Genomic DNA, 27633 nt, shown 5'->3' on the forward strand with positions numbered 1-27633 from the left:
AAATAAACACTGAAAAAAATTTTAAATCTCATAGATTTGGGGTGTCTGGGTGGCTCAGTTGGCTGAATATCCAACTCTTAATTTTGGCTGAGGTCATGATCTCATGGTTCGTGGGACTGAGCCCTACATCAGGCTCTGCACTGACAACAAGGAGACTGCTTGGGATTCTCTCTCTCCCTCCCTCTCTCTGCCTCTCCCCTGTTTGGGTATGCTCTCTCTCTCAAAATAAATAAACTGAAAAAAATAAAATTTGACAGATTTCAAAAATAACTTGATTCAAAAAGGTCATTTTAACTTTTTAAAAAAAGTTTATTTATTTTGAGAGAGAGAGATCAAGCAAGCAAGCAGGGGAAGGGGAGAGAGAGAGAATCCCAAACAGGCTCCACACTGTCAGCAGAGCCCAATGCAGGGCTCGATCCCACGAACCATGAGATCCTGACCTGAGCCAGAGTCAGACACTCAACTGAGCCACCCAGGCACCCTGGTTGTTTTATCTTTTAACCTTACATACTTTTTTTTTCCTACATACTTTTAAACAATATTGCTTCTTAACTTTTTTTACTTGATATACCTTAGTATATCCTTATATGTCAACATAGACATACAGCTCTATTCACCTGTTTATATCTTATGACTATATGGTATTCCATTTGGGGGGGATGTACCATAATTTCTTTTAAAAAAGAAATGCTTATTATATGCCAGGCACTATTGCAAGCACTCCACATTAACTTGTTTAGCTCTCATGACCACCTTATGAGGTAGGTGCGAGAATATCTATTTCATAGACATTAGCAGACACACAACAGTTAAGTAGCTTGCTTGAAAATACAGGCCTACTAAGTAGCAGAGCAGATGTTCCAAATCAGGCACTAGGAGGCCCCATAGTCCCACAGTCTGTGCTCTTAACCACTATGCATACTGTCTCTCAGAATCTATGGCTCCCAATTCTAGAAGGCCGTTCCTTCTGGGGGCACCTGGGTTGCTCAGTCAGTTAAGCATCTGGACTCTGGATTTTGGCTCACGTCATGATCTCAGTTTGTGAGTCTGAACCCTGCATTGGGTTCTGCACTCACAGCACAGAGCCTGCTTAGGATTCTCTCTCTCTGCACCTGCTGTGTGCACATACATGCTCTTTCTCTCTCAAAATAAATAAACTTAGGAAAAAAAAAAAGGCCATTCCTTGTACAATGCCAACTGCTCTTCTCCCAGATTTTACATGGTTGTACCTTTCCTGTCATTTAAGTCTCAGTTTAACATCAGTTCCTCAGAGGGGGCCATTCCTGACTGCTTAATACAAAATTACTCACCATTTACCTCTCATCACAGTATCCAATTTAATTTTCATCACAGAACTTATAAATACCCAGTATTTTCTTACCAGTTTATTTTGTGTCATTTCAATGTAATGAAAGTAAAGACATTTCCTGTCTTGATATTATTGTATTCTAGACCCTAGAAAAATGCCTGGCACAGAGTAAGTGCTCCATAAATGACTGCTGAATAAATGAGTGAGTTTATTTTACCAAGCTCTTATGGATGGACATTCAGGTTTGTTCCTGATATTTCAGTACCATAAACCTTTGAGCATCTACCTTATCCCTTTCTTATTATAAAAACAATTTTTTTAATGTTATTTATTTTTGAGAGAGAGAAGCAGAGCTCGAGGGGCAGAGAGCAAGGGAGACACAGAATCCTAAGCAGGCTCCAGGCTCTGAGCTGTCAGCACAGAGCCTGACACAGGGCTTGAACCCACGGACCATGAGATCATGACCTCAGCTGGACACTTAACTGACTGAACCATCCAGGCGCCCCCACTTTCTTATTATAAATTCTTGGAAGCTGAATTTCTAGGTAAAAGGATATGCATGCTTTTAAGTCTTTTGATACCTATCGTCAAATGACTTTAAAAATGGTATTCCAATTTATCAACAGTGGATTAAAATTCATTTTACCACACTTGCTCCAACACCAGATGTATTCTTTTAAATCTCTGCCAAATTTAATAGGTAAAAAAAGATAATATATTATTTTAGTTTTCATTTCTTTGGTTACTAATGCTGTTGAAAATGTCCTCATAGGTTTAATGGCCATTTGGATTCCTCCTTTTGTCCTTTGCTCCTTTGCGTTTGTATGTTCCTCTTTACCATATTGACTTGAAAGGACATTTTATATACTAGGAATGTTAACTATAGTATTTCAATAAAGTTAATACTTTCTACCCTCTACCATTCCACTGCTCAATTCATTTAGACACAGATAAAGAATCACTAATTTGCAGACATCACAAGTTGGGTTACATATATGTTAAAACTTGTTAGGAACCAAAAAATAAGAGTATTTTTTTTACTTTGTTCACTTTATTTTGAAAAAGTTCATTTGATTGCAGAATAGTACTACAGTACAACTGTACCACAAATGGGGTGCAAAAATTTTGTATAAAATGAATGATTACTTCAAGGTTTATGAATATAAATGCATGGCTGGAGATGAGCTAATAACCAGCTTCATTATATGTGAGTTCACTGTTTCCAATACTTTTAAAAACAGATTAAGTAAATAGCACAAGTTCTTCCGGTTGTTATAGACTTTGTAATATAGAATCAAGACAGGGGCGCCTGGGTGGCTCAGTCGGTTGAGTGTCCGACTTCAGCTCAGGTCATGGTCTCAGTTTTGTGGGTTTGAGCTCCACATCAGGCTCTGTGCTGACAGCTCAGAGCCTGGAGCCTGCTTCAGATTCTGTCTCTCTCTCTCTCTGCCCCTCCACCACTTCCACTCTGTCTCTCTCTCTCAAAAATAAATAAACATTAAAAAAAATTTTTTTAAATAACATATAGAATCAAGATAAAGTAGGGGTGCCTGGCTGGCTCAGCTGGTAGCATGTGACTCTTGATCTTGGGATTGGGAGTTTGAGCCCCATGTTGGGTGTAGAGATTACTTCAATAAATAAATCTTTAAAAAACAAAAAAAAAAGAATCGAGGGGTGCATGGGTGGTTCAGTTGGTTAAGCGTCCAACCCTTGATTTCAGCTCAGGTCATGATCTCAAAGTCGTGAGATCGAGCCCCATGTCCGGCTCTGAGCTGGTCGTGGAACCTGCTTAAGATTCTCTCTCCCCCCACCCCTCTTCCACTCACACACTCTCTCTCTCAAAAAAAAGTTAAAAAAAAAAAAAGAATCAAAGCAAGTCTGTTGATTACTAAATAAAAGGCTAAGTCTGGAATCTATCCTCATTCTCTCAGAAGCAGGATCAAAGTAAGACTAGGCTGGGGAACAAAGACAGCTACTACCACTGCCTGCCGCTAGCCGATACGGAAGTCATGCAGTTGTAAGGGCACCACAAGGCTGGAGTGAAGGAAAAGTGAGCAAGATGCAACCCCTTCCAGAAAACATATGTACCTTTCAGATATAAACATCAGGTTTCCATTACTACTAAAATTAATAGTCAGAAATATTTAAGCCAATGGGTTCCTCATATATGATCTAGTGTACTCCCATGTTCTTTAGGGGTTTATTTATTTTGGGGGCTCTCCTTTCACCATTTGAGTGGGGGCAGGTGAGGAAGGAACATCAGTATGTGGATTTTAAGAGTACCTGCACTGTGTCATCAGTGGAACATTCTTTTGTCAGAGATTGCCAGACCAAGGTCTGTACCAACATTCTCTCACTACTGAGCAAATAGTTTCCCTCTACTTAAAATGTGGTTTCTTAATCTTTTTTAGAGGAGTAAGGATTAAAAAAAAATTAATGTTAATATTTTTATCTGTGTACTTCTTCTACCCATTCTAACATCCATAACACCATTAAAGAAACAGTGTCAGGGGGCTCCTGGGTGGCTCAGTGGGTTGAGTGTCCCATTCTTGATTTTGCCTCAGGTCATGATCTGAAGGTCATGGGATTGAGCCCTGCACTGGGCTCTATGCTGAGCATGGAGCCTACTTAAGATTCCCCCGCATCCCTCTGCCCCTTTCCCAGCTTGTACCCTCTTTCCCTCTCTAAAAAAAAAAAAAAGAGAGAGAGAGAGAGAGAGAGACAGAGAGAAACAGTGTCAAACTTGACAATGATTTTTTTTTTCAAATTTTTAAGTTTATTTATTTATTTTGAGAGAGAGAGAGAGCAAGCTGGGGAGGGGCAGAAAGGGAGAGAGAGAATCCCAAGCAGGCTCTGCGCTGTCAGCACAGACACACAAAACAAGCCATGAGATCATGACCTGAGCCGAAACCAAGAGTTGGACGCTTAACCGACTGAGCCACCCAGGCGCCCCTCTTTTTTTTTTTAACTTCATTTATTTTGAGAGAGACAGAGAGTACAAGTGGGGGAAGGGCAGAGAGAGAGGGAGAGAGAGAGAGAATGTCAAGTGGGCTCTGCACTGTTTGTGCAGAGCCTGATGAGAGGCTCGAACCCACAAACTGTGAGATCATGACCTGAGCTGAAGTTGGGTACTTAACCAACTGAGCCACCCAGGCATCCCTGATATTTAACATCTTTTAAAATTCAGTTTTGATTTTATCTGTGAACTAAATGAGGGAATTGCTGAGTCTTTTCATCAGCCTACATTTACAAGTCAGGGGAACATGAATATGAGAAAGAACCATTTCTTCCTTGTATTTTTAGGTTACTAACCTGATGAACTATGCTTAATACCTTTTTTTTTTAAAATAATGTTTATTCTATTTTTGAGAGAGAGAGAGCACAAGAGGGGAAGGTGCAGAGAGAGAGGGAGAGGATCCAAAGCAGGCTCTGTGCTGATAGCAGAGAGCCGGACTCAGGCCTTGAACTCACCAACCATGAGATCATGACCTGAGCCAAAGTTGATGCTCAAGTGACTGAGCCATCCAGGTACCCCTGCCCCAGTATTTTACCTTTAATATCAAGTTTATAGGGCCCTTGGCTAGAAAAATTAAATTAAATTCTAACACATAGCATTTAAAATTTAGGGGCACCTGGGTGGCTCAGTCGGTTAAGCGTCCGACTTCGGCTCAGGTCATGATCTCGCGGTCCGTGAGTTCAAGCCCCGCGTCAGGCTCTGTGCTGACTGCTCAGAGCGTGGAGCCTGTTTCAGATTCTGTGTCTTCCTCTCTCTCTGACCCTCCCCCATTCATGCTCTGTCTCTCTCTGTCTCAAAAATAAATAAACGTTAGGGGCGCCTGGGTGGCGCAGTCGGTTAAGCGTCCGACTTCAGCCAGGTCACGATCTCGCGGTCCGGGAGTTCGAGCCCCGCGTCAGGCTCTGGGCTGATGGCTCAGAGCCTGGAGCCTGTTTCCAATTCTGTGTCTCCCTCTCTCTCTGCCTCTCCCCCGTTCATGCTCTGTCTCTCTCTGTCCCAAAAATAAATAAACGTTGAAAAAAAAAAAAAAATAAATAAACGTTAAAAAAAATTAAAAATAAATAAATAAAATTTAAAACATATGAGCTTCCCACTGACCATCATATTTTGGGTACATATCTTTGTCAAAACAAACAAACCAACCAACCAAAGGAAAACAATATCCAGAAGTATTAAAGAAAAATGCTGTTTGTCCTTGATACAAATTATAAAACAAATAAATCATCTCTAGTGCATACCTGAGCCATCAGTGGGAACTGAACTTGCATTTATTCCAGAAAGACCAAACAAAGGACATTCTCGATCTGTGTTGACATGACCCCATTTGTGACATTTAATGCACCTCACATTTCGAACCTGAGAAATAGTGAACATTATTTTAGTTATTAAAATACTGAGACTCTAAGCAATGTTCAAATCCCTACTCCTTGGCAGAGTTTAAGGTAAATTACTTTTCATTTTTAAAAGATTTCCAGGGAAAGAGATTCCGTAACTATTTTGGTAATTTAACATAAATACTAAAACCTTTTGTAAATTCTGCCTAAAAGCTAAACTGAATACTATCTCTTTTTGACTGTTACTTGGTGGTAACAAAACAATGTGATCCAAAGAGAAATGGTAAAATATCAAAAAGGAATTACGTCATGGCTTAAACTTAAATTCTCTAATTTAAAAAGGTTAATCTTTGGGGCGCCTGGGTAGGTCGGTTGGTTAAGTGTCCGACTTCGGCTCAGGTCACGATCTCATGGTCCATGGCTTCAAACCCCACGTCGGGCTCTGTGCTGACAGCTCAGAGCCTGGAGCCTGCTTCGGATTCTGTGTCTCCCTCTCTCTCTGACCCTCCCCCACTCACGCTCTATCTCCCTCTGTCTCTAAAAAATAAATAAACATTTAAAAAATAAATAAATAAGTTAATCTTTAAAGTTTCAGTTTCCTAACCAGGGTTTGGCAAACTTCTTCTGTGAAGGACCAGATATTAAGTATGTAAGTCTTTATGGGCCAGAGGTATCTGTTGCAATTACTCAACTCTGCCAATGTAGCAGGAAAGCAGCCACAGACAATATGTAAATGAATAAGGAAGGCAGGACTCCAAAAAATGTTTTTTCTAACAAGAATGTGGGCCTCTGGTGATATTATGTTTGGGTTCTAAAAAAATAGTTTTACACCTTTTCTTGATCTTGAGCTAATTCTCTAAATTCCTGAAAACTGAAGAGACCCTTATCATTACAACCCTCAGTACAAAACTTTGATTCCTACCTTTTTTTTTTTTTTTAAACAGGAGAAAATCAAATTTAATAGACATACATACAGGGAATCTACATAGACATGAAATTCCTGATTCCTATCTTTTATCAACCTACTACACTTAATGTTTTCTCCTCTAAGTCCTTTTACTGTCTGATATAAATCAAAACAACAGATCCCTTTCTACGCTTAAATACCTTTTGGACAACAATAAAGAAGTATTTATTAAGTAGAAATTATTCTTATAGAGTAAAATATGGGTCACTTGCCTGAATACCAAAGGGCTGATCTCTGATGTTCATGTCATCTTTGGCATATCTATTAAGTAGAAAAAATGTACAAACACAATATTAAGAACAATTTAATAAACAGCAGTTATTCTGAAAATAGTTTTCTAGTTCTAAAAACATTATAAAATGTATAACACAGAACTATGAAATCTACTTAGTATCTAGACATCACTTCATATTAAGTGTCCAGTTTGATGATTTGTGATTAAAAAAATTAAAAACTATTTAAATTAAAGTCTATGATCAAGGGGCACCTAGGTGGTTCAGTCAGTTAAGCATCCGACTTTGGCTCAGGTCATGATCTCGCAGTTCATGGATCTGAGCTCTGCATCATGGGGAAGCCCACTTGGGATTCTCTCCCTTTTGCTTTCTGCCCCTCCCCCACAGGTGCACTCTCTCTCTCTCTCTCTCTCTCTCTCAAAATAAATAAACTTAAAAAAAAGTCTATGATCAAATAAATGGTATAAGACAAATCACATAAAATACATTTTCACGTTAGTTGCCTTCTCTAGTGAACGAGAAGGCGACATAAGATGGGATATCAGATAAAGCTGGTGATAATATATTTTATCTTAGAAGAAAACTGGTTCTTACTTTTCCCTTGGAGCTCCTTTCTGCCATTCAAATTTGTATTCAGTCTCTCCTTCTGTTTCTTCTTTCTAAAAACATTCATTAGGAAGTCTTTCAACTTTTCCATTAAATTACAATCTATTGCAAGTAAATCTAAACACAGAAAATAGTACCTTACCTCTTTGTTTTCTTGATTGCATATCAAAATATGGGTGAAAAAAAAAGGTCAAGTTAAAAACTTCAACATTCAAGTTGGCTATCCACACTATACTATAGTATGATGTCATAGCACTTAATTGTAACTTGTAAGAATTTATTGGTTTGACTTTTTTTTCCTTCTTTCACATGATAAAATTCAAATCACTAAAGGATAAATACAATATTGAATGAGACAGCCTGTAATAAGCACATTAATTCCTAATTTTTAAGCTTTTATATTTTTCACTGACAGAATATTATGCTTTCTATTCGTATCAGTAAGGACTAAAGATATATACACAAATTAAAAGAAGAAACGCACTTCTGTTGATATTGACTTTTTTCCTCTTCAAAGATCAAGTCATTTAAAAAAAGTCGTCATGAAATATTACTAGACAAATATTTTTAGTATTTATTCAATTGTATTGATTACAGTATTTTAAAATTATCTTTACAGAATAACAGCCATTTTAAAAAATGAAGAGCAACTTTTAAAAAATGTCTGTGATAGCAGTTCTATCTTTAGTTGCAAACACATCAAGGACATTAAAAAAAAAAAAAAAAGCAAATGAGGCAAGTACCTTTTTTAGCTCCTGGTGGGGCCTCATACATGAAATTAAGGCCATTCTTTACACGCTCATCTCCCATAAGCAACCTAAATGAAATAAGAAATAAAGTTAACAATTTTATGTAGGAGGAAAAAAATTACAGAATAACTGTTCCCCATCTCCAAAATCCCCAAAGGATTTAATAGAAAATATTTTTGTTAGGGAGAAAGTTCCAAAACTTTATTTCACTGATTAGATAACATCTGAAATACATGAATGGAAATTCAAACAGTGCTGCCCCTTTAGTAACTGGCTTTAAGTTCTGAGACTTTCTCGTTACCTGAGAGATCCTCGCCCTCCCAGAAGAAAAGGGGAAAAATGCCATGGTCACTCTCACATGCTTTTCTTAAACTTTGAAATGCTATGGAAATAATGACAGCTTTGAAATCCTATACGCCAGCACAAATTTGGAATTAAGTTAAATAGTGCCAACATTTTTTCTTAATTGTGAGGGATCAAACAGTTTTGGAAAAATGAGTCTCTCTGAATTTCTTTAAAAGTCAAATCCAATTAATGCTTGTAATAAAAGTCAAAGTCAATAGGAGAATCACATTCTTTGATGAGGCCAAAGAAGAGAATATAGTTTAGAGATATTCTACAACAGGTTAATTACTATGATGGAATCAATGTCTGCGGCACCTCAAAAATCATTTTCTTTTTAGTTTTGTTTTAACACTGAAAGTTCTCAGTTTAGGTTCTGTTTAGAGAGATAACGCTATGATTTTTTTTTTTTTTTAAAGCTCTGCAATAAATTGAAGGGCTGGTTGAATTAAAGTTTTGATTCATAAGATCCAAGTAAAGTACTGATAATAAAGATGAAAGCTAAAGAGTTAATAGAATTTCCTCTTATATTTGAAAAAGGCAATCACAAAGGATTACATAATTATAATTCTTCTCTTATTTCCATTGGAATTTATAAAGAACTGTTACCAAAAAAAAAAAAAAAAAAAAAAAAAAAAGGAAGAGAGCAAAAAGATGACAGGATCTATATCCATACAATGGAATATTATTTTGCAATAAAAAGAAATGAACTACACGCTACAAAATAGATGAACTTCAAAAACATTATACTAAGTGAAAGAAGCCAGTCACAAAAGACCATTTATATGTATGATCCCATTTATATGAGATGTCCAGAATAAGCAAATCTACAGACAGAATATAAATTAGTGACTGCTTAAGGTGGAGAAGTAGAAGGGACAGGGTGTGGGAAAGAGAAGTAACTGCTAATGGGTACAATATTTCCTTTTTGGATGATGAAAATGTTCTGATATTAGATTAGGGTGATGGCTCCAAGACTCTGTAAATATATATACTTAAAACAATATACCTTTTAACAAGTGTGCAAATCATATCTTCAAATAACAACATTTTAAAAATTAAAATCAAGCACGTGAAAAGCTCAACATCTGGTTATTAGAGAAGTATACATCAAGACCATGAGATACCACTTCATACTAAGTAGAATGGCTGTTTTTTTTTTTTTTTAACATTTATTTATTTTTGAGACAGGGAGAGACAGAGCATGAACAGGGGAGGGTCAGAGAGAGGGAGACACAGAATCTGAAACAGGCTCCAGGCTCTGAACTGTCAGCACAGAGCCTGACGCGGGGCTCAAACTCACGGACTGCGAGATCATGACCCGAGCCAAAGTCGGCCGCTCAACCAACTGAGCCACTCAGGCGCCCCTAGAATGGCTATTATTAAAAAAAAAAAAAAAAAAAAAAAGGAAAATGGGGTGCCTGGGTGGCTCAGTTGGTTGAGCATTTGACTCTTGGTTTTGGCTCGCGTCATGATCTTACAGTTTGTGAGCTCGAGCCCTGCGTCAGGCTCCGTGCTGATGGTGGGTGCTTAGCTTGCTTGGGATTCTCTCTCTTCCTCTCTCTGCCTCTCCCCTGCTCTCTCTCTCTCTCTCAGAAATAAACTTTATAAAAAATTTTTTAAAAAAGGAAAATAAGAAACATTGACGAGGATATGGAGAAAATGGAATCCGTGGACACTACTGACGGGAATGTAAGATGGTGCAGCCACTATGGAAGAGAGTTTGGTGGTTCTTCAAAAGCTAAATACAGAATCACTATACAATCCAGCAAATCTACTCCTAGGTATATATAGAGGAACTGAAAGTAGGGACTTGAACAGATAGATATTTACATGCCAGTGTTTATAGCAGCATAACTCATAATAGCCAAAAGGTAGAAGCAACCCAAGTGTCCATCCAGGGGTGGAGAGAGAAACAAAATAGGGTGTATACATATAATGGAACATTATTTAGCCATAAAACAAAAAAAAGTTCTGATACATGCTACAGTATGGATCAATCTTGAACACACTGTGCTAAGTGAAATAAGCCACACACAAAGAGATAAATATTTCATGATTCCACTTATGTGAGGCGCCTGTAACAGGCAAATTCATTTTTACTTTAGAAAGTAAAATAGTGGTTACCAAGGGCAGAAGGGAGGCGGAATACGGAGTTACTGTTAAATAGGTATAGAGTTTCTATTTGGTGTAATGGAAAAAATTCTGGAAATGTACACAACACTGTTAATGTAATTAATGCTGTGAACTGTACACTTAAAAAATGTTATATATATATATATATATATATATATATATATTTTTTTTTTTACCCCTGCAAAAAAGCATTTTGTTTATACTGACATAAAAATAACATAAAATCAAAACTGGAAGATCCAATTCCCACTTCATGCAAAACTCTACAGGTATATAAAATAAAAAGTAAAGCTATGATATTGACATTTTAATTTCAATTAAAAACCTGTAAAAATTATTATTATTTTTATTGCTGTTGACTGTATACAGAATGGATATAGATTTTTTGACATCCCAATAAATTTTTTTTATCCAATGAGAATAATAAATGTTACTGTCATCTTTAAAAAGAGTATGTAGGAATCAATATTCATAAACATTAAGCAACATCTCTGTAGCAGGAAAAACTTAAAAGAGAAAAATTAGATTACTAAAGAACAAAATTGGCTACCAAGGACATTTCTGAATGAAGAAAAAAAAAACCCTTTGGAAATCACCAATTACTCATAAATGTGCATTTGAATAACCAAACAGAGAAGCAGTGAACACATCTAGTGTCCAGAACCTGGTTTCTAAATATCTTTTTCCAATAAAAGGAATCAAGGTCCAATCAATTTGGTTGATTCCAATGCTAGAGCAGGGAAAAATAAAAGACAAATTTGGACCATCTTATGGTGCCAGGAAGTGGTTTTAAAAAAAGGCTGGGGGTGGGGGATGCCTGGGTGTTTTAGTTGGTGAAGCAACTGATTCTTGATTTCACCTCGGGTCATGATCTCATGGTTCGTGAGACAGAGCCTTGCGTGGGGCTCCCATGCTAATAGCACAGAGCCTGCTTGGGATTCTTTCTCTGTCCTTCCCTGCTTGTGCCCACATGTGAGTGCATGCTCTCTCTCTCAAAATTATTAATAAAATAAAAAAACTTTAGAAAGCCAACACAATTTTAAAAAATAAAATAAAATAAGATTGGGGCATTTGCAATGGTTATACGAGCCAAGCTGGTAGAGCAGTCAAAGGCTAAAATTGAAACAATTTGAGCAACAAAATAAACAACAATAGTATTGGATTATAACCCATTAAAATTTTTTTTTAACGTTTATTTTTGAGAGTAAGAGTGCAAGTGGGGGAGGAGCAGAGAGAGGGAGACACAGAATCTGAAGCAGGCTCCAGGTTCTGATCTGTCAGCACAGAGCCCAAAGCGGGGCTCGAACCCATGAACTGTGAGATCGTGACCTGAGCTGCAGTCAGACACTTAACCGACTGAGACACCCAGGTGCCCCTGGATTATAACCCATTAAATAAATATGAGTCCATACTGATAGAAATAAATGAATAAATAAATAAATAAATAGGGAAAGGGAAAATTCTTGTTTCCAGAGGAATTCAAATTTTAAAATGTAGAGGGAATGAGAGGAATAGAAAATCACCATTAGAATACCATGGTAATAACTAATGCAGGCAGTATCCACCAATAAATGCTAAATTAGTGGGCAAAAGTTCAAGGAAAAATAGATTATTTGCATGGCTTCAAGTATTTAATTACAAAGAGAGTAAAGTAACTTTTTTAAAAATCAAGAATAAACAGTATGGGGCACCTGGGTGGCTCGGTTGGTTAAGCATTCGACTTGGGCTCAGGTCATGATCTCGCAGTCCTGGAGTCCGAGCCCCGTGTCAGGCTCTGTGCTGTGTCTCCCTCTCTCTCTATCCCTCCCCTTACTCATGCTCTGTCTCTCTCTCAAAAAATAAACATTAAAAAACAATTTTTTAAAAAAGAATAAACAGAATAATCTGCTGCAAAGCCACTCACCTCCACTATCTCTTTATCAGTCTAATGCAACTATAGACTGTTTCCCTGAACACCTCTCTACTTTCCCACTGTGATCTTTAATAAGCTTTTACTATATGTAAATCAGGGTTTCTCAACAGTGGTGCTACTGACCTTTCGGACCAGATCATTCTTCGTTGGGTGGGGCTGTCCTGTACATTTTAGGTTGTTCTGCAGCATCCCTAGTCTCCACCCACTAGATGCTGGTAGCATCCAACATCTGAGCTGTGACAATCAAAAACGTGTCCAAACATTGCCACATGTCCCCTGGCAGGGGAGGGGGAAGAGGGGGGTGGATAATGGACTTCAGATGAGAACCATGGATCTAAATCCTTAACATTCTTCATAGTTCAGCTCAAATGTCCCTTCTTTCATTAAGTCTTACCTTGTTATCCCAAATGGAATTACTGTGTCCTATGTTAGCATGCTATTGTTTTTAAAACTTGTGTTTTTAATACATTGTTATTATATTCAGCTTTGAACTATATGTACGTATCACTTATGAGAGAATTCCTGAGGGCAGAGACAAACTACATATCCCACTTTACAGGCCCCTATAACAAAGGGGCCTTTTATTGTCTTGCACAAAAGGAGGTACTTAATAAAAGTTAACCAGATTGAATAGAATTGTTGTGAAAAGTATTTAATTGAAGTAAAAGTTTTATTTCTATAATTTTGCTCTTGATACACTACATATACATATTTTTTTTAAAGTTTATTTTTATTTAGAGAGAGAGCGAGAGAGCAAGGGGGCGGGGGGGAGAGAGAGGGATAAATCCCAAGCAGGTTCCGCACTGTCACTGCAGAACCCACTCAGGGTTCAATCTCATTAACCATGAGATCATGACCTGGGCCAAAGTCAAGAGTCGGAATCTTAATCAAATGAGCTACCCAGGTGCCCGACACTACATTAGATTTTAAAGAGAATATTAAGTAATAGTCTAGTAGTACTTTACTTATGTTCTATATTTTGATGAAAAACAGAACTGAGCTGCAGACAGTGTGGTCCATATAATTAAAACATCACTATTCACCTGTTTGATTAACCAAGAGCAACCAGCTTCAGAGTTAGACTTGCTAATATAAACACAAAATGACAAGAGCTAAACGGGAGGCACTGTGCTGGAATAAACCAACAAAGAACTCTAGTTATGATCCTGCCATTAACAGAGCAATGATATCCAGGTCAAGTAGAGACACTTTACTTTTGATGGTGTCCTATGCATCTTTTCATTTCAGTGTATACTAAAGAAATATCTCTGTAAGAGGTGTCAGTAGTTCAAGTGTAGACTTTTATTGTTCTTCCAAGCTTTACCTAAGTTGGGACTTCCTCATAAGCTGTATATGGAGTCACATCAATGTATATTTTATGTGAACTATTGGTAAGGTTGGAAAAAGTGGCCACGTACAGATATCAGAGTAAAGAGGGTTCACAGGAAATAGAATCCTATCATTGGGGTATTCAATTCAAAAAAGCTAATTTAATATATGATTCAGTAAGGGATCATTCTCATGCAACTGATCATTCTAAAAACACCAGCATAGTGAAATTTCTTACCTATTATCATATGATTCTTGTTCTTTAAGATATTGTTGCATTAATTCTTCTTGTTTCTTCTTATCATATGATATTTTCTGTTCTGCCATCCATACCTAAAGTAGTGAAGTAAAAAATTAAAACAGAAAGTTTGCTCGTATTTTATAACAAAATATAAAATGTTATTGTATATAGTTTACAATATAATCTATTTTGGTCATAATGACATCATAAGATGATAACTGAAAAGTCTGACTTGTGCCTTGATACAGGTCCTTAAATCTACACATTCAGTGGCTAAAATTAACAACCCAGGCAACAACAGATGTTGGTGAGGATGTGGAGAAAGGGGAACCCTTTTGCACTGCTCGTCGGAATGCAAACTGGTGCAGCCACTCTGAAAAACAGTATGGAGGTTCCTCAAAAATTAAAAATAGAACTACCCTATGACCCAGCAATTACACTACTAGGTATTTATCCAAAGGATGCAGGAGTGCTGATTTGGAGGTGCACATGCACCCCAATGTGTATAGCAGTGCTATGGACAATAGGCTAAGTATGGAAAGAGCCCAAATCTCCATCAACTGATGAATGGATAAAGATGTGGTGTGTGTGTATATATATATAATGGAATATTACTCAGCAATCAAAAAGAATAAAATCTTGCCATTTGCAACAATGTGGATGGAACTATAGTGTATTATGCTAAGCAAAATAAGTCAGCCACAAAAAGACAAATATATGACTTCACTCATATGAGGAATTTCAGATACAAAACAGATGAACATATGGGAAGGGAAGCAAAAATAACATAAAAACAGGGAGGGGGACAAACCATAAGAGACTCTTAAATACAGAGAACAAACAGAGGGTTACTGGAGGGGTTTTGGGTGGGGAGATGGGCTAAATGGGAGAGGGGCATTAAGAAGGACACCTGTTGGGATGAGCACTGGGTGTTATATGTAAGTGATGAATCACTAAATTCTATTCCTGAAATTGTTATTACACTATATGTTAACTAGCTTGAATGTAAATTAAAAAAAAAAAACTTAAAAAAAGAAAAAAATCTAGTTATTCAAAACAGCTAGCTTTCAAGAAAAAATCAAATTTAAGAACCACTTTAGGGGGCACCTGGGTGGCCCAGTCGGTTGAGCATCCGACTTCGGCTTGGGTCATGACCTCACAGCTCGTGAGTTCAAGCCCCACATTGGGCTCTGTGCTGACTGCTCAGAGCCTGGAGCCTGCTTCGGATTCCGTGTCTCCCTCTCTCTCTGCCCCTAACCCACTCACATCCCATCTCTGTCTCTCGAAAATGAATAAACATTAAAAAATTTTTTTAAGAACCACTTTAAGTACCTGTGGTACAACAGCTTCTTGCACTTAGTCTCTGTGTTATTTCGGAGAAGAGAATGATAATCTTTCTATATGGAGTATGTCTAGTCCAGAAAACACCCAAGGCACAGCCAGTAGGATTAAACAATGCTCCCAAATGCCAATGGAGGAGAAATGGAGGATGAGAAAAAGAAAAAAAGAAAAGGAATTGAAAGGTAGTTGCAGAAAAAAGGGAAGAGACAAGAGAGGAAACAGAGATAAGAGAGATGCATGAAATGCCTTGGAGTTGCTCAAGGGCACCAATATCACAGGTTGAATGTATCCCTACATGAAATCCTCAAAATCATAAATGTGGTGGAGGTAAAAAGCCCACACAACTTAAGCAAGGATACTTAATCAGGTTATTTCTAGACTGAAAAGGTATCAAATGCCTTCCAACTGCCTTTACAGTAAAGGACACAGTATTTGACAATCATTCAACGTAAAGAGCAGGTCAAAACTTTCTATCCATGGGTGCCTGTGTGGCTCAGTTGTTAAGCCTCTAACTTCAGCCCAGGTCATGATCTCACGGTTCGTGAGTTCAAGTCCTATAGCGTGTGAGCTTGAGCCCTGCTTTGGGTGAGCACGTGCCTCACTTCGGGTAAGCCGCACTTCTCTCTTTCTCTCTCTCTCCCTCTCTCTGCCACTTGTGGGATTCTCTATCTTTCTCACTGCCCTGAGCTCACTTGCGATCTCTCTCAAAAACAAAACAACACACACAGACACACACACACACACAAAACTTTCTAAACATGCTAGGTTTTAAGAAGGTAAATTAGAGGACAAATACTTACATTGATAAAATTATGTCATTAACTGTGGGGGCAAATAAGTGTGGGACAAGGCTGCCGTTAGTTAATTTTAGAAGCAAAACAGGGGTAGTTACCAGTTTGTTTGTATGTGTGTATGCATGTATGTATGTATTCATTCACTCACTCACTCACTCACTCACTCACTCACTCACTCGCTGGCTCATTCAGGCAGAAAGAGAAGAAGAGACAGAATCCCAAGCAGGCTCTGCAATATCAGTGCTAAGACTGAACCAAATCATGAGATCATGACCTGAGCCGAAACCAAGAGTTTCGAAGGTCAACTGACTGAGCCACCCAGGTGCCCCACCAGTATTTTAGTAGTGATGAAATAGGAAGGTTCCAAGGGGACACAGTGGGAGATGGACAAGTAGGAATTCATATGGAAGTGAAAGCAAAAACAGAAATGAAAAGAATTCTTCAGGGACAGAATATACCAAAAATTTCTTTTGGGATAAGTTTCTGAACGTTTTCTCCACTGACTTCATACTTACCAGCGTAATGTTACAGAAGAAAAACCTACACTTGGGATAGGCAGTAAAAAGCACATGTTTGGAATTTTCACTGCAGCTCAAAATGAAAACAGTTGCAACAAAGACATGCAAGGGGTCACTGCCTGGGAGAGTAACACACTAATCATAACATGGCATTTCTAACAGAATAACTATCATTTATTTAAAGTTTTAGATTTTACAATGTTATTTCACCAGTCTCAATTGCTCAAGAGCTGAAATACATACTGAGTATCATGGACTGGAATAAAAATAAAACACATTCTTAGCCTTCAAAATGCTCAGAATCTGCTAATAAAAAAAGTATGTTTAAGCTATTTCAGAATAAAAAAATGAACTGTGTAAGTGATAACAAAGTTTGCTATCTGGATAATAGGAATACACACCAGATAAAGAAATAGAACAAGACGGTGATTAATTTTAGAGGAAGGGAGGAAGGCTGGTATAATGGAATACTTACAGCAAGTTTTGGTTTTTATTTTGTTATTTTTTAATTTTTATTTATTTTTGAGAGAGAGAAAGAGAGAGAGCGCGCAAGGGAGAAGCGGGGGGCGGGGGGGGGGGCAGAGGATCTGAAGTGGTCTCTGCACTGACAGCAGAGAGCCTGATGTGGGGCTCAAACTCATGAACCATGAGATCAGGACCTGAGCTGAAGTCAGATGCTTAACCGACTGAGCCACCCAGGTGCCTAAGTTTTGGTTTTCAGAAGTTAAATTTTTTTTACCAATATATTTTTTAAAGTTTATTTATTTACTTTGCGAGAGAGAGAGAGAGAGAGAGAGAAAGAATGAGTGAGGGACAGGCAGAGAGAGGGGGACAGAACATCTGAAGTGAGGCTGGAATTCATGAACCACGAGATCATGACCTGAGCCAAAATGCGACGCTTAACCAACTGAGCCACCCAGATGCTCCAGAAGTTAATTTTTAAATTAAGTAAATATATTCATAGGCAGCCAATGATATTATTTCTTCTATATCCTTCCAAAAATGTTCTAATGCATATATACAGAAAACAATGTGTGTGTATATATATACATACATGTATATATATATATATACACACATACATGTATATATATGTATATATATATATATATATCTCATACACATTCTTTTCTCACTCTTTTCATAAATGGTAACATATACTGCATGTATACACAGAATATGTATAAAATAAAATTGAGTATCATAGAGATCATTCCTAGGTCAGTTAAAAAAAGTTTCTTGGTTTTGGAGGGAGGAGGGGCTGAATATCATTTTACTGTGGAGCTATCCCATCATTTACTTAACCAATCTCCTGTTGTACTGATGGGCATTTAGGAAATTTCCAATCTTTTGCTATTACAAACTCTGCTTCAACAAATAACCCTCTACATAAGTAATACCATACATGTCAAGCAGGGTTTTGAAGAGGATCAAAATTTGCCAAGGAAAAAAACACAGTAAGATAGTACTAGCAGAGGGAAAAGCTCAGACAAAGGCCGAAAGGTGCAAAATAAGAATTAAGTAGTTTAGTATTACTGGAGTGTAAAATCTGAGGTAAGAGAGTAGCAATAGGGGATGAAGAAGGAAAAATAAACTGAATCCAAATAACTAGGATTTAATCCTGTAGTATTTTACTAAGAAGCCAAGCAATCAGATTTGTGCTTTAAAAAGATCACTCTATGGAAACAACCCAAATATTCAACCGATGAATGGATACATAAAATGTACTATATCAATACAATGGAATTATTAAGCCATAAAAAGAAATACAATACTGACACGTTCTACAACATGGATGAAGTTCAAAACTGTTATGGTAAGTGAAAGAAACCAGCCACAAAAGGCCATATATTGCATGATTACATTTTTAGGAAACATCCCGAATAGGCAAACCCACAGAAATAAAGTAGGTTAGTGGTTACCTCGGGATGGGGGTGGGGCGGGGATGGTGGTAAGGACAAATGGAGAATAAGTGCTAACAGATACAGGTCTTGTGGGGAGATGATGAAAGTATTCTAAATTGTTTGTGGTGGTGACTGCACAAATCTGTGAATATACTAAAAACCACTGAACAGTACACTTTAAGTGGGTAATTGTCTAGTATGTGAACTGTACCTCAATAAAGTTGCCAAATAAAAAATATTATTCTGATAGCGATGTGGAGAATGGATTTGAGAGGGGTCAAGACTGGAGGCCAAGAAAACCAAAACAAACAAACAAAGCCCCCCCAAAACCAAACCTGTTAGGAAATTTAATAGTTCAGGTGGAAGATGACGAGGGTCTGAGCTAAAAAACAGGTAGTAGTGATAAAGAGGAGAGATGAATTCGAAATATTTGGAAGGTAAGACAAATTGAACTTATTAGCGACCTAGGTAAAGGGGTAACGGAAAAGGGATATATCTTGAATTTCTGGGTTGGGTGACAGGATGTGTGTTACCACCTCTATTTCCTACTCATGAGATAGGAAGTATAAAATGAAGAGCAGATTTTGAATGAAAGACATATCCATTTCAGACATGTTGAGCTTGAGATGCCTGTAATATGTCAAGATGATAATTTCCAGTATGTAGTTGTCTTGACATGCCCCAAGCTGGGAGAAGAAATGTGAGACTGTAGATTTGAGAGTCCTGAGTAAAGAAGTCGTTAAAACCATGAAATTGGACGTGATTGCCTGGGAAAGCATATAAAGTAAGGCATAGGCCAAGGATGAAGCTCTGAGTAATACATGCATTTTAGGAGCAGGCTAAAAATAAGTATGTGTATAGGAGAAATTAACATTTTATTGAGCAATCCCTCTATGTGGTACTTTGTTTCAAGCCTTTATCTATACCAGCTTATTGAGTCCTCATAACAATTTCCCAAGTCAAGGCAACTGATACTGTTCATTTTAAATTTATAGATTAGGAGGCTGAGGATAAAGGATATTAAGTATTTGTGTAAGATCTCAGGGCTAAAAGTGATTGTGCTGGGAGCGCTTGGCTGACCAAGTTGGTAGAGCAAGCGCCTCTTGATTTCCTGGGCAGGAGTTAGAGCTGCACGTTGAGTGCAGAGATTACTTAAAAAAAAAATAATAAAAAATTAAAAAAAAAGTCAAACGTCGTTGTATATCGGAAACTAATGTAACGTTGTATACACGTCAATTAAAAAAAAATACTAAGTAAAATAAACAGCCAAACTTCAAAGAGTCCACCAGGCAGACGCTACATTATCGGGTGGGATAAAGACAGAAAGAGGTGCCTTTATTTCCCTCTTAAGAGCTATCTTAAATAAACAGGGAATCACCTTTGTACAGGATAGCAGAGCTCAGAAGCCACGATCCCTGTGACCCGAAAAGACAAAACCAAAAACAGTTGAGAAAGTAACGAGGAACCATATGATCATACGTCGTATCTTACAGATTTACACATTCTAGATGACAAGCCGACCGGGCAGACGAAGGCTGCCCGCCTCCCGGCTGATGGAGAATAAGCGTCGATGCCAGCTTTATTAGCGAGTTTCTCAGCAGAGAAAAAGGGGCGGGAAGACCAGGGTGTCAGGCCTGGGGAAGCGGCGACTGTTCCAGAAATCCCACAGACACAACCACTTTCATCACCTCCAGCCCTGGGGATTCCAGGCGCCAAGAGCCAGAACCCTACCCGGCTCCCCTTACTCACTTTCTTGATATTGGATTTGGAGGCGGGATGAAAGTCCTTCTTGCACATGAAATTGGCAAAAGACTTCCCCATCTTGAAGCCTACGCTGGGGCCGGCGGCCACTGGAACTGTGAACAACGTAAACAAATACTGCCGCCTAACCGGAACTGCGCCTCCAGTGGCAGCGGGAACTTCCGCGGTCAAAGGTGACAGCTTCCGGCCGCTAGCTCCTCCGCCCGCCCTAGCACACCCCTTACCCCTTCCTCTGAGGGTAGCTCCTAGGCCAGGTGAGGGGCGTGAACGGGGCAGGGGCGTGCAAAGTTGTGGTGCTAGGTGGGAAGCCGCGCGCTGTGGCGCGGCGGGACCGAGGGGCTCCGGGAGAGGCCCCGGGTCTGGGGTGAGCCGGCTGCGGGCTGAGCGCCGCCAGCTGGGGTGCAGAGTGTGTGCTAGGTGGCAAGGGGTGCTTGAAGTTCGTCCTCTTTATTCTGTGAACTCTGACTCCAGGTACATAAAGTTCTTCGCACCGAGTTTTTTCGTTTGCGTTTTGAAAATAGTACTTCTCGTCCGAACTGTAGTACGTACGGATCGGGTGGATCAAACGATGTGATATTTCTAAAAACGCTAAAGCATATAGAATGGAATGTCAACTCCATAAGAGCGAGGATTCTCAGCTGTACCGTGCCTGGTTCAGAAAGATGTTCTTAAACATTTGTTGATGATGAATGCGTACTGGGAGTTAATAGACTCTCAAGCCATCCCCTTATAAACGTGCTAGGCGTTTTCCTAAGTAGGTGGCGTGTTTCCTTAGCTTCTCGTATGACTCCAGTTAGCATAGATCATCTAGTGCATTTTATTTATTTATTTTTTTTTTAATTTTTTTTTTCAACATTTATTTATTTTTGGGACAGAGAGAGACAGAGCATGAACGGGGGAGGGGCAGAGACAGAGGGAGACACAGAATCGGAAACAGGCTCCAGGCTCTGAGCCATCAGCCCAGAGCCCGACGCGGGGCTCAAACTCACGGACCGCGAGATCGTGACCTGGCTGAAGTCGGACGCTTAACCGACTGCGCCACCCAGGCGCCCCAATCTAGTGCATTTTAACGGCCCTTCAGACTCCGGGGTTTTGAGTGGACGTGGCTGCTTTGCTGTAGGGGATCCACCAACCAAATCCTCAGCAAGGAGGGGGTGGGTATGATAACAAGAAGAAGCCTTTTATGAGAAATATACTCTTCTGCCCAATAATAACAGCTTTCATTTGAGTGTCTGATATGTTCCTTGCCCTGTGCAGAAACGCTTTACACACTGTCTTTTTAAATTCTAATTAACAACCTCCTGAGATATTTACCGATGAGGCAGAAGGCTTAGTTCGAGATTGAATAGCTTGCCAAGGTCATGCAGTGGTATAACTAACTTTGGAACACAAATAGAACTGGACCTAGGACATAAAGGTTGAAATTTACACAGAAAAGAACAGCAGCAATCGTGACTTCCCTCTTTCAACAACAAGAAAAGAGTAAAGTGTTAGGAGTTTCAGGCTGAATGTGTTTCTTTCTTACTTGAGTCACTTGTTTTCTTTTGAATGAAACATTTATTAAACTTACTTTTTGTTTTTAAACTGCTAGTATGGGTTACCTGGGTGACTCAGTCAGTGGATCATCCAATCTCGAGTTCTGCTCAGGTCCTGATCCCAGGGTCGCTGACCATGGAGCCTGGTTAAGATTCTCTCTCTCTCTCTCAAAAAAATTTTTTTAATAAAATAAACTGCTAGTATCTGTGTAAAGCGATTCTAAAGTTTGGGCATTATAAAATAAGGGAAAGCAGGAAACTCTAAAACAGTATGTCCATTCTGGAAGCAAATATGATCTACCAAAACAGGATTTCAGGTTTTCCCAATTACAAATGAAGACACAATCTTGATACTAAATTCAACAATCAGGATTTATAAGTTATGTATGTGAACTTCTTCCTAGACATATCAACAGTTTGGTATTTTGATTGACATGTTTTTGTATTTGTCTGATTCAGTGAGTCTTAAAATTTCAGTCTTCTCAGTATTATAATCTGGGTGTATTCTTCTCCAGCTCAAAGGAGACCCCTTCCTTCCTTTGAGGAAATACTGGGACATTTCATTACTTCAGGTGATGAGAGTACAAAGATTAATAAAGCACGCTCCCAGCCCTCATGGGTCTTATTGTCCAGAAGGAGACTCATATATGTGCACAAATATGGAAACTCATAGGCGTACACAAATACAGTCTTCATAGCAGTAAAGTGCATGGGTTCCCAAATATGGAAATACTGATAGGAGATTCAGGGAAAACTTTGGGAGAGAAAGATCTTAGAGGATAAATTTAACCTATAGACTAGAAGAAGTTACTTGTAATGTCATTTTCTTATTGATTCTTGTAGTACAAGATTCATTCCCAAGCCATTTTCTTACAGATTTTTGTAGTGCAGTATAAAGTTTAAAACGTTCATGAACACTCTTTATTTGATAAGGCAATAACATCCCTTGGTTGTCAAGTAAAACTCTTTGTTTTGTATATACTAAAAATGTTTCTCCCTTTTTATTTTGAATCTTCTATATGTTTTTTAGTTTTTAAAAAATGGAACCTTGTTCCTGTGATACTTTAGTGGCATTACCTCCAGCAACGGTTGATAACAGGATTATTTTTGGAAAAAATTCAGATAGATTGTGTGATGAAGTACAGGAGGTAGTTTATTTTCCTGCTGCAGTTCATGAGAACCTGAGAGAACATCTTCAGGTAGGTGAAGTACATGTTTTGTTAGCAATAGTTTTCTTTAAAAGTATCATAAGCAGCTTTTTAATTAGCTAGTTATTTGGCAGAGACTCTAGAAGTTAAAAATTCAAGAATTTAAATTTGAAAAATAATTTGAGTCAGAATTAGACTTCTGGTCTTTTATTTCAGTGATTTGGAGGAAGCTGAAAAAACAATAGAAATAGTTGTTGATTCTTTGATCAAATATTTAAATGTTTATCATATGCAAGCATGTCAAATAGGGCAAGGATTTAACGCCTGCTGTCAAGACTAGTTCTGTCTTCCAGGAGCTTAGAGTCTAGTAGAGGGATAGGATGTATATGTAATTAACCCCATTGTAAAGTGGGATGCTTTAATAAGAGCCACAAGTTGTGTCAGCAATAGAGAAGGAGCAATTAATTCAGACTAGAGATTGAGGAAGGCTTCCCCAGGAGCTGGGATTCAGCTGGAGTTTGATAGCCAAAAAGGATTCTGATTGGTGTAGAATAGAGAAAGTCATTCCAATCTCTGGAAATAACAGTTTTAACATCAAAAAAGGTTTATGGGGCCCTGTGGTTACATTATTAATATGCATTTTATGCAATCATTCAGTAGTACACACATTAATTAAATGATCCTTTAAAAAATTTTTATTAAAAACCCATTCAACACGGAACTTAAAGTTTCATATTATGCTTTTATTGCTAACATATATTTTTTAGATTTCATTTTATTGATATAATAATAATAAAATATATTAAATAAGATGTTTTCTGTATAGAGGGAAATTTTTTTTTCTTTTGCTGAGACTATTTATTCATCATGGGTCCCTTTCCACTTTCTCTCTTTATGTTTAAATTTCTCCTGTTCTGAAGCCAGTGGTTCTTATTCTTTTCACTACTGTGGACATACCAGATGGTTGACTTTCACATGCTACATAATTCTCTTGTATGTAATTCATACAAGCAATTCTCTTGTATGTAAGGGCTAACATATGGGACTTAGGTCACTAATTAAGAAATACTAGACATTGAGATTGAGGTCTCCTCCCTTAAGCATCAACTCAATACATCCCCCTCTACAAAATGTTTCAAGATTTCACAACTAGAAACTATCTCTCTACTGAGCTTCTGTTAGCACCTCATTTTTATTTTTCTTCACAGCCCTTATGCTTTACATTTTGTTATATTTTAGTTAATGTGCAAGTCTTAGTTTCTTGAAAGCAAGATCTGTATCTAATTCATCTTTGTAACTAACATATCTCTTAGTAGAGTACTTTATAAGAGGAGATGCTTAGTAAATATTTGAATGAATAAAAGCTTTAGGGTCAATTCTGAATATGTTTTAGGGGTAATGACTTTATTATTGAAATTTTTAAGTTAGTTATACTTTATTTCATAACGGGCATGTCTTCTGATTTTTAGGATTCTAGAATTTGGTAACTTTTTCTTTTTTGGTTTTATGGTCGTTGTTATGCCTTTCTTTACAGTGTACTTACATAGAAATTGATCAAGTTCCTGAAACATATGCTGTTGTCCTCAGTCGCCCAGCTTGGTTATGGGGGGCAGAAATGGGAGCCAACGAGCATGGAGTTTGCATTGGGAATGAAGCTGTATGGGGAAGAGAAGAAGTGTGTGATGAAGAGGCGCTACTGGGCATGGATCTTGTCAGGTTATTTTTTAATTATATTTTTCTGGTATAGACCATGTCTAAAATTTTAATTTTGGCATAACTCTTGCCAGTTTTATTTTCCTATTTTTGTCCCATTTTGGGGATGTCGATACTTCATAGTTTGTGTTCAAATGCTTTAGAATACAGGCATACCTCACTTTATTATGGTTTCCTTTATTGCACTTCACAGATACTGCATTTTTTAGAAATGGAAGGTTTGTGGCAGTGCTGTGTCAGGCAAGTCTGTTGGTGCCATTTTTTACAATAGCATTTGCTCACTTTGTGTCTCTGTGTCACATTTTGGTATCTCACACGATTTTTGTGTCTCACGCTATTTTTTGTATTTGTATATTTTTTAAGTGTATTTATTTATTTTGAGGGAGACAGAGACAGCATGAGTGGGGGAGGGGCAGAGAGAGGGAGAGAGAATCCTAAGCAGGTCTGCACTGTCAGCACAGAGCCCGATGTGGGGTTTGAACTCATGAGCTGTGAGATCATGACCTGAGCCAAAACCAAGAGTTGGATGCTCAACTGACTGAGTCACCCAGGTGCCCCAATTCTCACACTATTTCAAACTTTTTATTATTATTATATTTCTTATGGTGATCTGTAATCAGTGACTATAACTTATTGAAAGCTCAGATAATGGTTAGCATTTTTTAGCAATAGTTTTAAATTAATTTTTAAATTAAGGTATATAATTGTTTTTTTAGACGTAATGCTGTTGCATACTTAATAGACTACAGTATAGTGTGAACATAACTTTTATATACACTTGGAAACCAAAAAATTCATTTGACTCACTTTTCACAATATTCATTTTATTCCAGTGGCCTGTAACTGCTCCTGCATTATCTCCAAAGTATGCCCATATAGGCATGTAATTTGAAGACTCAAATATCATTGAGAGAAGGGGTTGAAAATTATGGTTTATTGGAAATACCAAATATACTTTATCAGACCTTAATTGTCACAGTAACCTCATATATTATTATCCTCATTTTACAGATGAGATACCTGAGGTACAGAGATAAAGCAACTTGGCAATAAGTTACCACATTGGAATTTTAACATTGAGCTATTTCACTCCAAAAACTTTATTTTCATGATTTCAAACTGACTTCAGAAGGAATGGCTTAGAAGTTGGATTTCAGGGGTGCCTGGGTGGCTCAGTCAGTTAAGCGTTCAGCTTTGGCTCAGGTCATGTTCTCACAGTTTGTGAGTTCGAGCCCTGCACTGAGCTCTGTGCTGACAGCTTGGAGCCTGGAGCCTGCTTCAGATTCTGTGTCTCTTGCTCTCTTCTGCCCCTCCCTCTCTTGTGCTCTGTCTCTGTCTCTCTGTCTCTCTCAAAAATAATAAACGTTGGGGCGCCTGGGTGGCTCAGTCTTTGAGTGGCCGACTTCGGCTCAGGTCATGATCTCGCGGTCTGTGAGTTCGAGCCCCGCGTCGGGCTCTGTGCTGACAGCTTGGAGCCTGGAGCCTGTTTCAGAGTCTGTGTCTCCCTCTCTCTGACCCTCCCCCATTCATGCTCTGTCTCTCTTTGTCTCAAAAATAAATAAACGTTAAAAAAAAAAATGAAAAAAAAATAAGTAAACGTTAAAAAAAATTTTTTTAAAGTTGGATTTCAGTTTATCTGTTAACTTAAAACAGATAAAGTTCTTAAAAAAGAACTTTTATTTTGAATATAAAATAAAATCTCATGTACATGAAATTATTTAAGAAAAATAATGGAAAGTTATTTTAATCTGAGAACTTTAATATTTTTATTTTAGACTTGGCCTTGAAAGAGCTGATACAGCTGAAAAAGCCCTCAATGTCATTGTTGATCTATTAGAAAAATATGGCCAGGGTGGAAATTGTTCAGAGGGTAGGATGGTATTCAGCTATCACAACAGTTTCCTGATAGCTGATAGGAAAGAAGCCTGGATTCTGGAGACTGCAGGGAAGTACTGGGCAGCAGAAAAAGTACAAGGTATGGACAACTTCTCATGATTTAATTTGTTTTTAGTTTGTTTTACAATTAATAAAATAACCCCCTTAACTGTAGACATTGCATTTAATTGTTTCTCAAGATTTATAATCCAGTGCAGTAAAGGGTTAAAGTGCAGGGGAAATGAAAAAAAATGTGAAAGAATGTAATAGTGAAAGAGCACTATAAAAAACTTTTCTGAAAAAGAGGAAAAGATGATGTTATCTCTTTTTCATATTATGATATTAATTTTATATGACCTGTATATATTTTCTGTGCAGCTGCTCTTGGCTGTTTTATAGTACTTTTCCACTTAATAACCCCTTGCCATTTCTTCCTCATTTACCTTTGGGCTGAACTCAAAAATTTGATCACACATGCATAAGGAGGTAAGGCAAGGGGAGTGTTGCTGGGGATTTGTGTCTGTCCATTAGGGTTGGAAAGAATATGTTGATATTATAGTAAAGCATAAACACTGAGTAAAGTAACACAATTTGATTGGTTTGGGATGCTTTACATGTTTTTCATGGTTTCTTTGTGATCAAATATTCCTTTCATTTTTAAAGTAAGGAAATCCAGAAAAGGGATGTGATTTACTCAAGGCAGTGATTGAAAGGCTTAGAATTTAAATCTTTCCATCCTGACTCTCAGTTCAATATTCTTTCATTAGAGTACAGTCTTGTGCTTAAGCATGATCATGTACTTCCTATGTACTTACCTCCTGGATCTCCTAGTTTTACAGGGGAGATAAGGTACACATGAGAAAATATTAC

The 27633-nt window shown here is 37.9% G+C and overlaps 2 protein-coding genes across 4 annotated transcripts in view; one reads left to right on the forward strand and one right to left on the reverse strand.

Moving 5' to 3' along the window:
* The window catches only part of CIRSR (corepressor of RBPJ and splicing regulator), a 44557-nt gene extending 23920 nt beyond the window's left edge, over positions 1–20637 (reverse strand). The window contains exons 1-7 of the mRNA XM_025933771.2: positions 20481–20637; positions 14172–14266; positions 8209–8282; positions 7608–7618; positions 7454–7518; positions 6839–6887; positions 5564–5681 (exon numbers count right to left, since the gene is read on the reverse strand). Of these exons, the coding sequence (XP_025789556.1) occupies positions 5564–5681; positions 6839–6887; positions 7454–7518; positions 7608–7618; positions 8209–8282; positions 14172–14266; positions 20481–20552 (484 nt within the window). The 5' untranslated portion in view covers positions 20553–20637. The remainder of the gene's footprint in view (positions 1–5563; positions 5682–6838; positions 6888–7453; positions 7519–7607; positions 7619–8208; positions 8283–14171; positions 14267–20480) is intronic.
* Positions 20638–20643: 6 nt separating this feature from the next.
* Positions 20644–27633, forward strand: part of SCRN3 (secernin 3) — a 33630-nt gene continuing 26640 nt past the window's right edge. For 2 of the 3 annotated variants that reach the window (XM_086718926.1, XM_025935214.2), the window contains exons 1-4: positions 20644–20746; positions 23058–23226; positions 24710–24891; positions 26664–26863. In XM_086718926.1, the coding sequence (XP_086575052.1) occupies positions 23068–23226; positions 24710–24891; positions 26664–26863 (541 nt within the window). In that variant the 5' untranslated portion in view covers positions 20644–20746; positions 23058–23067. Of the gene's footprint in view, positions 20747–20806; positions 21247–23057; positions 23227–24709; positions 24892–26663; positions 26864–27633 lie in introns of those variants that run through there. The other variant, XM_086718927.1, reaches the window with a different exon arrangement.

Source organism: Puma concolor, chromosome C1 (genome assembly GCF_028749965.1).
Source record: "Puma concolor isolate L17-30 chromosome C1, mPumCon1.1.hap2, whole genome shotgun sequence".
Classification (NCBI taxonomy): domain Eukaryota; kingdom Metazoa; phylum Chordata; class Mammalia; order Carnivora; family Felidae; genus Puma; species Puma concolor.